General features: G+C 30.4%; 1 protein-coding gene across 1 annotated transcript; it reads left to right on the forward strand.

Annotated features, from left to right (window-relative positions):
- Window positions 1–29: 29 nt before the first annotated feature.
- On the forward strand, window positions 30–12,886 carry LOC139524843 (interaptin-like). Its single transcript, XM_071319954.1, has 12 exons — window positions 30–117; window positions 1,341–1,404; window positions 2,293–2,422; window positions 2,940–3,145; window positions 3,742–3,878; window positions 4,617–4,720; window positions 4,925–5,196; window positions 6,093–7,592; window positions 8,484–8,517; window positions 9,211–9,334; window positions 11,188–11,285; window positions 11,892–12,886. Exons 2-12 carry the CDS (start codon window positions 1,349–1,351, stop codon window positions 11,985–11,987), a joined length of 2,757 nt encoding a protein of 918 aa, XP_071176055.1. The 5' UTR covers window positions 30–117; window positions 1,341–1,348; the 3' UTR covers window positions 11,988–12,886.
- Window positions 12,887–13,217: the final 331 nt, after the last annotated feature.

Below are 13,217 nucleotides of genomic sequence, written 5' to 3' on the forward strand. Positions count from 1 at the left end.
TTTCTGAGTTTCCGGTTATCTTTCGGAAATACCTCGGATATGTTCTCATTTTATCCGACAAAGTTTTGTCGTCTGCTCACATCAGAAAATAATATTGACAGATTGAAGACGAAAAGGGTAGAGTGGATATGACAGAAGTCCAAAAACATTTCTATCTGAACGTATTTTAAAACTGAAAGTTACTGACCATAATTATCATCTTTAATGACACATACTGACATAGAATAATGTCAATGAATTTGATTTTGATATTAAATGAAAGTCTCATTATTACAAAAATACACATGATACAATACATAAATTAAAACTAACAGTTATAAAGAAATGATCACAAATGCCTGAAATCGAAAAAAAATAATGGCTTTTTTTACACCTCAAATGATATGAGACAGGTATGACCTGTAAATGGGGACGAAGTCTGTATGAATTATTTGTTGGTAACTTTAATACATTAATTGTTAAAAAAAAAGAAATGGAAATACTGTAACATTTCCGATTTTGGTTCTGTTGTTAGGGATTTTAGTTATGACGTTATTTATGTTATGACGTCATATACAATGTATACAAAAAAACGCTATCATCAGGTAACGTTTTTTCATATCGAGGAATTATTAAAAATGAAATTGGTATTGCGTTCCTTCCCATTTTATACAAACTGATAAATATATATTTTACTCAAAGTTTCATACAAACGAGACCGGAAAAAGGAAGTACATTGTAGATTTCTGCGCAGATGAGGGAATTCAAAATATGACATCTAAAAAATTGAACGATTTTGAGTTCATTAGTACAATGGAAATTTCGTCCCCATATTACTGAGACAAAAATGTGTTATTGGATTTACAGCAAAAATGTTCAACAAAGTAAGATCTACAAATAAGTTTATATGACCAAAATTGTCAACTGACCCCTTTTAATAAGGAGTTATTGAATATTGTACTTGTTTTTACAATTTATTCATCTAGTTTGCCTACTTTAAAAAATCTTCTCCTTTGAAACTGCTGAATCAATTTCAGCCAAACTTGGGCTGAAGGGTTTCTGAGTATCTAGTATAAATTTTGTATTTTATTTCCTTGTACATCATGATGATACATGATCGTGAAATATTGTCTAGGATGGGGAAACAATTTTGCTTTAAATTACACAACTGCCAAGCCTCATGTTTTTGTGTTATGTTTAGTGGTGAAGTAATTTTGCTCCAAGAAAGCTTCTAAGGGTAACTAAATTTCTTCAATTGAAAAAAGAAAAATTTGGGTCCAAGTTCAATAAAAACACATTTACATAAAGTCTAATATAACTTTGCTTACAGTAAAATAAACAATCTTCTTTTATAATTCCAGATGTGAAAATGTCTCGAATGTACTTCAATCAAGTGTCATCACGAGAGCTTTTTAATGGTAGAAGGTTTGTAATGACAATCTGAGTTACTTTCTGTGAATTATGTCAGTCTTGTATGACTATATCTGATAAAAATATTGGTGAATTATGAGTAATTGAATAAAGCTTAAGCGACAAGCAAATTTCAAAATTAAGATTTTACTGTACCTGTACATTTCTAACTTTATACACTGATCAAAATGACTAACATTGATCCTAGTGGTAAAAAAAAATGTCATTTAAAGTTTGAAATGAAAAGTAATTTTGTCTTTCAGGGATTATATATAATCTATTTTGTGGGAAAAAATATGCAGCTTTAATTTAAGGATGAAAGATTTAATACCAGACAACATAATAAAAAAACCTAAAATATATTTAATGAAGATATATTTTTAGTGTGTTTTAAATATACATGTATACATCCAGAAATTGGTTTCAGTTTGCCTTATCCAAATGGTACGAAACACTATGATTATTGCCACTTTAATAAATTGAAGAAATTGCTGAATTTGCTGTTGCCAATATATAAATTTCAATAAAAGAAAAATGTCAATAGATTTGAATTAGCATATTTACTCCTGCATGTTTTCAAGCAGTGGCATCTGCGTCCCAGGGTCACATTCTTTTATTTTTAAACGTTTCTTTCTAATCAGGTTCACTTGTGTTTAGATGTCTTTTGGCAGCAGTTGATATTTTTGAATGCTAGACAAGAAAACACTTGTATATTTTAGACAGTTGCATTGTGATTCACTTACACTTGCTCTATGTCCAACTTTTGGCAAAGACAGAAAAGTAAACCAAAATAAAGTAAATAGCTTATTTACCAATAAAATAATTTGTTTTGAACTTATAAAAGCGATTTGCTTTCAAGTAACTAAGAATTATTAATTCCTGTTATTTTCATTACATTTTCAGAGATAAAAGGAACAGTCAAATAAGTGATAATGGTTCACAACAATTATATCAAAACTCACAGATAGAATTTTCAGAGAATTCCCAAGATGCAACATATTCCCAACCTCTGTCAGGAGACAGCGAATCACAGGTAAAATAATGTAAAAGGAGGATGTGTTGAATTCATACAAGACACCAAATCAATCACCCACTTAAAGAAACGGAAAGCACAGTGCTGTTCTTCATCTCAAAATCTCAGTAAACCTTCAACCATGTGCAAAATCCATACTTTTTATTAACCAATAAAGGGTATTGTTATGACAAAATGTTTTATAATTCATACAAGAAAACCAAGGATCTTGTCTACTTACAAAAAACCTAATAAACAACAAATAATATTGCAGACAACAACCAATGACAAACACTGTATGATAGGCTCCTGACCTTGGAAATGTTTAGTTTGATCTAGCGAGGAATCATACAAACCCCACACTTGAAGCAATCACTCTAATACTAAGACCACCAATCAAAAATGCTTTCAATGGGTGCTTGTTCTGAATAAAGAAGGGTCATGTACAATTCACCATCGTTAAACAATTTTTAACTCGAGTGTTTATTTATCAATAAAATTACAATAGTTTCCATGTTTGTTAATTTTTTTTTTCAAGTCACAAGGAACACAAGGAAGAAGAGTATTTGACAGATTTATGACGAAAAGAACAAATTCAGAGACATCTTTCAGATCTACTCCTGCAACAAAGCCATCTAATGGATACAATCCTGCAGTGTCACTACCAGTGAAGCAACAGATAAGATCAAATTTCCAACAGCAAGTGCTGATGAATAAAACAAAGGCTAAAGAAAGAGATGATAGGTTAACTAATTTTCAATTACATGAGTTTTAATTCAAATCATTATTTAAAATGAGATCTTTAATGAATTATAAATTCACAATTATTTTGAAAACGGGAAAAAAGCAAATAATGCATTCAATACTCATTATGACAGAAACCATACTCTTTTATAAAGATTTTTTTAAGATAGGGCTTGTCCTTTTAAACAAAACATACTAGTAGTTTTAGGTTATAACCAATGAGTATTTCTTGTTTTTTTGTATAAAAAAGACTGCATGAACCAAAAAAACTGATGTTTTCAATAATAGAGATACAATGTATAATAAAAACTTAAACTATTATTGTATATATCATGCGATAATTTTGTGAAATGCAGCAAGAATGTTTTCTCTTATAGACTTAAATAAAATCAAATTATTTTTACTCAGTAAAACTTCAAACTTTTCTCTTTCAATTCATGTTGTTAAGATTCTATTATTCTTAGTTGTTTGCTTAAAAATTCACCAGACATACATTTTTTTGTCTGGGTCCTCTTTAGTATGCTAAATACTCCAAATGCAGCCAAGATATTCCAAGCTAACTGTATAAATTATTCTGTGCAACTTATTAATTTTAGGGAAATGTATGAATCAGTAGTTAACACTGTCAAAGAATGTTCAGATGAAATGAGAGGAAGCATTAAAATGTTTCAACAAAACATGGAACAGATGTCTGATGTTTCTCATGAGAAGTTCAGTGCTATGACTAACTCAGGTCAGTTTTGAATCTGCACAACTCAGTGGATTTTTCAAATTCCATACCTGCCAACCTTTTAAAGCTACAAAGTGAGAGAGAACTTATTTCCAGCTCCACTAGGAGGGAAGATATGACACCATTTTGTTTTATTTAAATACATATTCTTTTGTGCAATACAGGAAAACTAAATCACGAAAAGTTCTATATCCATAACTCAACTACACAAGTAACTTGCTTCAATCCTGGTTATTTTGTTAAAGGGGAGATAAATCAATTTAATTTCTTCAATCTTGCAATCTTTGCTTCTATAGTTGTGCAATAATAGCACAACTCATCCTAAAAGGTCAAACTGATCTGACGAAACTTAACACCTGCAGAACACTGAGGATGTGCATGAAAATATAATTCTGGTCCTACATGTTAAAGGGGAGATAATCAAATTTAACTAATTTAATATTGTGATTTGTGGTAACAGTTTCTGTAATAGCAGTGTCCATCAAGCTTACAGAGGATTTGAATTATGTATTTAGAAATAAGAATACAATGCTAAAATGTCGTGAAAGTCATATGCTATATTATATAGGAAGAGCCACAAAATAAAATGTTTTCAACAATCTTATCATACTCAGTACTTTGAGTGGTACATGTTAAGAATTTGAAGTGATTCCAAAATCTAAATATTCACCAGTTAAACACAAAAGACTTTCATATTTCAAAATAAACCTTTTCAATATACTATTTTTTTTTCTATCTTAGTGTTTGATGTTTTGAATGACAACTTCAAGAAAATGATTGAAACTATGCAAGACAGAGATCAAGAGATTAACAAGATGCAAGATTTAGAAAGAGAAATCTTTGTGGTAATTATGATATAAAATATATGTAGATAAGAATCAATAATTAATGTCACAAGTGCTTCATGTTGTTGTTTAATAGTGGATAAACTATTACATGTAAAACTGAATATGGCATTGATTTCCATATCATTTGCAACTGAGAATGTTGTGTTAGCAGTTATTTTTGAAAATCCTAAATAAAAATAATTCTGTTTTATTTTGATCTAGAGAGATGCTAAGATAGAAGAACTTAATAGCATGATGGAAAAGCAGCAGGCAGAGAAAGAGAACCAGATTGTTGACAGTTTGAGAAGTGTAATGACTTCACTTCATCAAGAAACTATTGGCGACCTCAAGAAGATTGGTGATACTGTGATGCTTAACACTAACAACCAATGCCAGCTTAAAGACAGTCACAAACAACAAAAGGATCTCATGGAAAAACACTACCATGAATATAAAAATATTCAGAGTGTAAGACATGAGGATATTAAAAGAGGGTAATTTATTTAATTTAAATAGCTGATTTAAAAGGATTGCTAAAACATATGGTAGGAAATATAACAAGTAATATGAATTTACCGGTAAATGGAAGTGAACTGTGTAAAACATTTGGTGAACATAAGAAAGCAGATTTAAAATACAATTTTTCAAATGTGTACTTTTAATGTGTGGATAGGACATATGGCCTATGATCAGAAGGTTATCTCCAATGCTTGGTAATATGTGACACTATAAATAGAAAGATAAAAAATGAAATAACATTCATAGGGAGATTCTAAACTTTTTTTTCCATCTTTTTATTCATTGTTTATTCTAGGGGTTGAAGGGTGTTCTAGTATTTCATATCCTCTTGATTTCTATTTAACATACACCCTTATAAATAATATAAAAGCAGTTGAAATCTGAAAGCAAATTATACCAAAAAAAAAACTAGACAGTTCCAAGATGTAAAACTTTTCCTGTTCTACAAATGTCGCGATGATGGGGAATATAGGAAAGTTCTAGAGAAGCGCTTTATTAAGACATTCAAAATAAAGCTAAATGCGTAAAGGAAATACACAATTTATGCACAACAATGAAGTAATGTCACACTACCCCTTGATAACATTGCTTAGTTACATAACTTGATAAGTCCTGTGAAGGGTGAAAACGTTAGAACAATGTTATTAATATTTTATTATCTACTTACCTGATTTTTGTGGGTTTTTTTTAATATATGAATCTGCACATGACTTATTTTAAACATTTATTGATGTATATTTATATATATTATATCTATCCTGGTTATTTGGACACTGTTGGATATTTGTCTCATTGGCAATCATACCACATCTCCTTATTGTTACATTCATGTCAAAAAATTTAATAAAGATTTAATAATTTTTGACTTCAGAGTAATGAATGAACTACAACAATTAAGACAGGATTTAGAAAGTCACACAAGGCAGCTTGAAGACTTTTACTGCAAGGAATTATCAACAACCCACTATAAAGGTATGAAAGAAATACAGTACCACATAAGCACAGGATTAGAAAAACATACACATCAAAGTAGAGATGATTCCAGAGAAATGTGTAACTATCAAATCAATGAGATAAAAGGTATGTGTAAATACCAACAGGAAGCTCACAAAACTCTTATGAAAACTCAAATGCAAGAACAAGCTATGATAAGGAAGCATGAAAATGAACAATTAGCAAAACAGATTGAAATGATAACACTGAAAACTATGAGTGAGATCAGCAACAAACAAACTTCAGACAGACATACACAAAATAGTATCCCAAATACAGTTACAAAAGGTGTACAAGAGCAATTGGATAAAATGTTTGAAAGATACAATGAAGATTTTTCTAAAATGAGGACCCAAATGGAAACAGTGGCAGCCAAGAAGAATTCTTATTTTGCAGAATCAGCTATTGAGCCAGTCTCTGATGAAAATTCAGTACAAAGAAGTCAGGATATAAGTTCCAAAGTTTCTACTATTGAAACAAACAGAATTAGTAATATATTATCAGATAGTAATAGAAATTTTCAGTACAATGATAGTAACAAGAAAAACTTTACTTTTGTTTCACCGAGTTACAGGGGGGACATGTGGAACACCACCAAATCTTTGTTCTCTAAAACTAACCCTTCGCCTGTGGCAGCAGTAATTCCTCAGCCTCAGATTAATGAAAACTTTGGAAACAAAAAACAACCAGTCAGAGAGAATAACAAGAAGAGTCGGAGAAAGAAAAGGACACATGGAGAGCCATCAAGAAAATCTCAAAGATTAAATAGAACATGCAGTGATGTCGACTATGATACAAGTGATGCTTCTCAAACTTATAGGCTTTCTCAAGATCTACAAGCAGTTAGAAATGATTCTGAGAGAGAGAAAAATCAGCGGTCATATTCAAGTTTATTGCCATTGGATGAATCCCAAATTAGAAACAATGGAATGTGCATGGAAAAGCAGCAAGGAAAACAAGTAGATGTCAGAAATACAAACAGCTCTGTATTTAAACAACCCTTCTCTCAAATATCTCATAAGGATTCAGACCATGGCTTTTGTAACTTTGTATCAAACAGAAGTGAAAATATAGGAGCAAAAGTTACACCATTCTCTACAAACTCAATGAGCAGAGAAAAACAGTTAACACAGTTTGAAAAGGTACTTCCTGTAAGACCAAACACATACTCCAGCGGCAACCTTAGAAGATCAACTCCAAGTGTGATAAATTCTTTGCAGCCTGTTAGAAGATTTTCACAGCATAGGGATAGCCAAAGCATTAACACCCATAATAAACTGAACCACAATTCTGCTTTACAACAGAAAAATGGGAGTGTCTATGACTTCAATGACTCCCCTGCCGGCAGTACAAGAACTGTAAATGAGATAAAACAAAGGTAAAGTATTTTTGCTATCGGGTTTGTCAAAAAAATGTAAGTCTTTGAACTGTTATCATACATTGTGAAAAGACTTATTACCATTGATTGGAAAACAATGAATTAATATAAATATTTTTTAACCAGAATGTTTGCTTTATTAAATGTTTCACAATGTACAAACTTCTACATTTAGTTCAATTACAGTGCTGTTTGTTGTACATCCAGAAATCTGATTTTTAGTATGAAATTGATGATGAGTTTATAAACATTATGACGCATGGTTGATCTTGGTGATTTGTAGACATTTCTTGATTGACATGAACCTGAACGGGAAGACTTAGAACTTACAAGCATTTTTGTGTCTAAATTTTTCAAAACTTAAAGAGAGGCAAAAGATGCCAGAGGGATATTCAAACTCATTAACTGACAATGCCAAGGCTAAAAAAAGACCAATAGACAAATAATAGTACATAAAACAGAACATAGCAAACAAAAGACTGAGCAAGAGGACCCTCACCCAAAACTGGGGGTGATCTCAGGTGCTCTGGAAAGGTAAGCAGATCTTGCTCAACATGTGGCACCTGTCCTGTTACTCATGTTTGTACAAACCTGGTAATAAGTCTAATTTCGCAGATCACATACAGGAAAAGGTGACAGAATTGTAATTAGGACATTAGGAACATATCTGCAGTCATCTTTGAAGCAGATATTCCATTTCCATATGATAACGGTCAACCAACTCATGATTGCGTACTATATCCTTGTTTATCCAAACTAAATCAAGAAAATGAAGATAAAAAATAGTGTTTTGCATTTTTACACTTTTTATTATATTATAAATTTCCTTTAATATTATCCTTAACTATGCACAATAATTTTGTTTAACTGATTTTAATACATTTTTTTCAGGGACAGATATACGGTTAACAGACAAGAATCAGCTGTGAGTCTTATATTTTGTTTGTTCTGTAAAATGAGAAAATGTCTACATATCATCAGTTTAAACAATTGTCATGTTACAGGAACAATTTTATAAACACATTAACTCATTGCCTTAGGGTCTTTTTTCAAAGGTCTATGACTTACGTCTTTATTCCATATTCAGTGACTTAGATTACAAATTGGCTTTGAAGATTTTTACAAATAAAAAGTTCTTAAGTCCTAAATCTTCAACATGCAGAAAACTCTTTCATCTCACTGCAAAAGCTTGATGGCCTCTAGCACTGGATTGAGCACAATTCTTTTACAAGATCTTCACCAAGAATGTAATCTTAAAATGAATATGTATTTGTCTTTCGCTGGTTTCTTGGATGACATATAGCTTCAGATTGATAAATATTGCATTATCTCCCTTTCAGATTTTATTTATTTTTCTACAAACAGGCATAAATGGAAATATATTTAAATAATGTTGTTTTGGTAGGAATGTAATGAATTGCAGGTTTTCATAGATGTACTGTTACTTTATATCAACTGAAATGGTTCTGTTGATAAAAACAATTTGTAAAAGCACAGACTTTAAATTGTGACATTTCATACAAAAATCTTTTTGACGTTTACCTGTCAAAATATTTTTGATCAATTCATTATCTGAATGTATTTGATTCATACATAAATCAATTGTCTTTTATTTTAGACTGAAAGTAGCAGAGAATCATCACCATCTTTATCAATTACAAAAATAATGATTCAAAGAAAAGTTAAAAATAGAAAAAGACAACAAACTAGCACTCCTCTTCAAAAAGATGGAATTCAAACTTGTAAGCTACTATATTAAGCTTCACTATCTAAGTCTGATCTTTTGACCACTTATGAATCATTTTTGGTTTTGGTCTAAATTAGTAATAATCAAATGTTGTGAACTCTATGGATGAACCTGTTGATGATGTGTTAATTTTCCTAATTTCCTGGTCCTTGTTTTTATTTGCCTTATTAAAGGAGTAGGTTCGGTAAGGGCCGATTTTGGCCTCAAATTTCAGGTTCATCTAACGAAAGTTTTTAGACACTTTTTAAACACTTAAATGTCTATTTCAATTGATTCGATTAGTTTATGTGAAAGATTTTAACTGATTTTGTCATTAAAAACGCTCTGATTCAAGCTTAAGGTGGTACCCAACACTTTAACTAAAATTAATTTGTCTCGTTTAATTTTCTTAAAGTTTTGACAAAGTATTTACTTTGACCCTTTGACAAAAATATAAAAATTTGAAAAGAATTGAACCAACTGTTTTATCAGAAAAATTACACAGGTTATATAGCAGTTTGACAAACACTTATTTTGATCATTGAGAAGCTTAATATTCCCTTAACAACACAATGTAATTAAAATGTTTAGTTGATTTTACAGAGTTATCTCCCTGTAGTGTTAGGTACCACCTTAAATATGAAAAATCTATCAAATATGCAAAAAAGCGTCACTTTTCAGATGGTTTTTGTCAAAAATGAAAGTGGCCGCATCCGTGTTCATCCTCAACCTTTATATATGTTTTGTATTATCATCAAATACAACTTACATTTCAATATTATGAATGGACACGAATGCGGCTTTATGTAGCAGAAGCATTTTACTTTCCAAAATATAGCTTAAAGATTACATTTTCACAATTTTCTAAAACTGCTATATTTTGGGGCCAAAAAGGGGTCTTACTGAACCTACTCCTTTATGCAAATGGATATTTCTGAAATTTTATATTCATTTTTGAAATTAGAAAATTTAAACCTCTTATAAAAAATTCTTTAAAGAGTTAACCCCCTTGATTATATGATAAAGAATGTCTGTCTAGTGTAAGGGTACTTATTTATACCTCAAACCTGTTTTCATCCTGATATACATGTAATATTTGTAACCAGATTTTGAACACCAATTCATCATCATCATCATAGCATATTATAATTGGTGATTGCTAAAATGCTTCTGTGTGGATCTTTGATAAATATATATATATTGAAATAAAGTTTGTGTAGTTTATGTTTGAAACAATTGAAAAACATAAATACCAACAAAAAAAATGCATGATTGATAAGTGTTTATACCTTATCGATATAGTTTATTAGGCCAATTATGTATCTACATCTAATATGATAAAATACTGATAAATTTTAACCCTTTCCACCATAATGACGCCTTTCAACGCCAACCCCTTTACTCCATAATGACGCCTTTCGACGCCTGTGTAGTGCCTCAGTTGAAATGTATTACCTAGGAAAAAACTTCATCAGGCTTTAAAAAAAATGTATCTAATATAAAAAGGATATTCATGAAAACATCTGACTGGAATTTCATTGATGAAAAAAAAATTTCACAATGCATTTATACTTTAAACCTGATGATTAATTTTCATTGAAAAAATCCTATGCGAATCAAATATGTAAAAAAAAAATTCCATGGAGGAAAGGGTTAAGGAAATTATAGATTCATCAATATTTCTCACATATTTTATCTTTCCTCGTTGATGGTTTGTGTGAGATATGAAGATTTAACTACAAACATTTACCATAACTTCTGTTCTATTTTAATGTAATAACTCTTGATTTGAATTTGGATAAGTGAGCTTTCAGTTGTATAAATTTCTAATATTCAGTTTCTAAGTCTTTTTCACTCTTTACTTCACAGTATCTCAAAGAAAAGAAGATATATCAGATGATTTCTTGAGTACACCAAATGTGGAGGACACACAGAATACGTCAGATAATTGGGAAAGACAATCTGTGGTATGTTTACATGTCCCAAATTCATTTGAGATCTATTTTCGTTGTAATGTCTTGAATCGTTGCTAATATAGTATTTTCCAAGAATGTGTTAATAGGACACATTGTCCCACTCATACTATCACATTTGCATGTTAAGTGAACCAAGAAATCTAGGTCCAAACCCTTATTCCACATATATGTTTAAACGTTCACATCATAATGAAAATGTGAACAAAGTTTCAATTTAATATGATATCAACTTGATGGTAAAATACCTTAAACCAAAACTTCAACCTGATTAGTGAAATCAGGGTCACAAGTCTTAAATTTGACATATATAAAAGTCCATATAATAAATGTGCACTAAGTTTCAAGTTGATTACAACTATATAGTTACTTGTCTACAACTATATAGTTACTACAACTTTATGATAAACTGCCATAAACCAAAAATTTCACCAGATCAATGAACCACAAATCCTAGTTAAAAATACTGAATGACTTTTGGTATTGTTTATTTATTAGTCAAACTCAGTGCTGATGGTTGTGCTTTAGTATGCCACAGAATACTTCAGTATTGTATAGTAACATGAATAGTTTTTTATTCCAACCTTTACTATTTTGTAGATGTCTGGTTACAGTAGAAGAGGTGAGAAAAGGAGACTTTACAATTTCGACATTGGACAAGAATTAATCGCAATCAAGAAAGCTTTTCATGTTTAGAATGACAACTTACTTTTGAAAACTTAGTTTCGATTGATTAAATACGACATTTTCATATGGACAGGGAAGATTGATATTGAGGCTCTATTTACAGAGAAAAACTTATGAGCAACTCGGGATATTGATCACATAACAAGTTTAAGAAAACTTGTGACACTTTTAATTTATATTTACTTTTTATACAAAGTAATTTGTTTTATCATGGTAGTCAGGGATAATATAATACAAAGTAATTTGTTTTATCATGGTAGTCAGGGATAAGATTTTGAACAAAAAATACACACTGTCATTTCAACACTGTAAGGGATAGTAAAAGAATCAATAACTTAAAAAAAGAATGTATATAAATAGTTATGCTTTATTAGACTAGATGTCATTGCATTACATATGATAAATGTTCATGGTATAACTTTAAATGTGATGGCTTATGTTTTGATCAAATGTTACATTATTAAGTGAAGCTGTTCATAACTTTTGAGTGATTAGATTTTTTTAAATGGCCATGCAACATTGATATTTAGGCTTTTTTGATAAGAAGGGAAAACAATTGTTTTTTCATTTATGACATTTTAAAGTATTCAATACTTTTTTTTCAGTTATCTTTTCTTTTTTTTTGTCTTGCAGAGTGACAAAAAGAATAGTTGCTGTATTATATTAATGAATTACAAAAGCTAATAAATCTGTAAGCTCACTATGCACTCATCCTAAAGGTCTTCAGATAGCCAAATAGCTTAGCTTATAATAGTATACATTGTAAAATATGTAAATTGAAAAAAATATTGTTTGATAAATAGCGTTACAGATCTCTAGTTGACAAAGTCTGTGATATTTTGATATGTACTGTTCTGTGATATTTTGTTACTTATTGTTACTGTTTGATTAAAATTGTTACAAATTTATTTGTTTCTTTAATTTTCAAAATGGACTGGCTCAGTTTTGTTCATTCCTGCGGAAAACAAATGATGTATAAAATAGTTTTAAAAAAAAGAACTGGAGGAGCCTGAAAAACTCACTTGGCAACATGTTACCATATTTGATATTTATTTCACCTATTTTTGTCAGGGCTTTCCAGAAAAAAATGTATGGGGGGGGTTGGAAGGCACATTGTATTAATAATACATGGGTAATGGGTATCAGAGCAACTATTCACACCATAATGCACTATAATTCTCAATTACCATGATTACAATTGTCTGGGTGGCGGGTGCTGACAAAAACTGCCTTCCAACC

This window comes from Mytilus edulis, chromosome 1 (genome assembly GCF_963676685.1).
Source record: "Mytilus edulis chromosome 1, xbMytEdul2.2, whole genome shotgun sequence".
NCBI lineage: Eukaryota > Metazoa > Mollusca > Bivalvia > Mytilida > Mytilidae > Mytilus > Mytilus edulis.

What these genes read in the sequence shown, in the direction of transcription:
- LOC139524843 (XM_071319954.1), top strand. Translation starts at nt 1,349, where the DNA reads ATGTCTCGAATGTACTTCAATCAAGTGTCATCACGAGAGCTTTTTAAT. An exon ending in AAAAGATGGAATTCAAACTT is followed by an intron (nt 9,335 to 11,187) that starts GTAAGCTACTAT and finishes TTTACTTCACAG; the next exon opens with TATCTCAAAGAAAAGAAGAT. An exon ending in ATTGGGAAAGACAATCTGTG is followed by an intron (nt 11,286 to 11,891) that starts GTATGTTTACAT and finishes ACTATTTTGTAG; the next exon opens with ATGTCTGGTTACAGTAGAAG.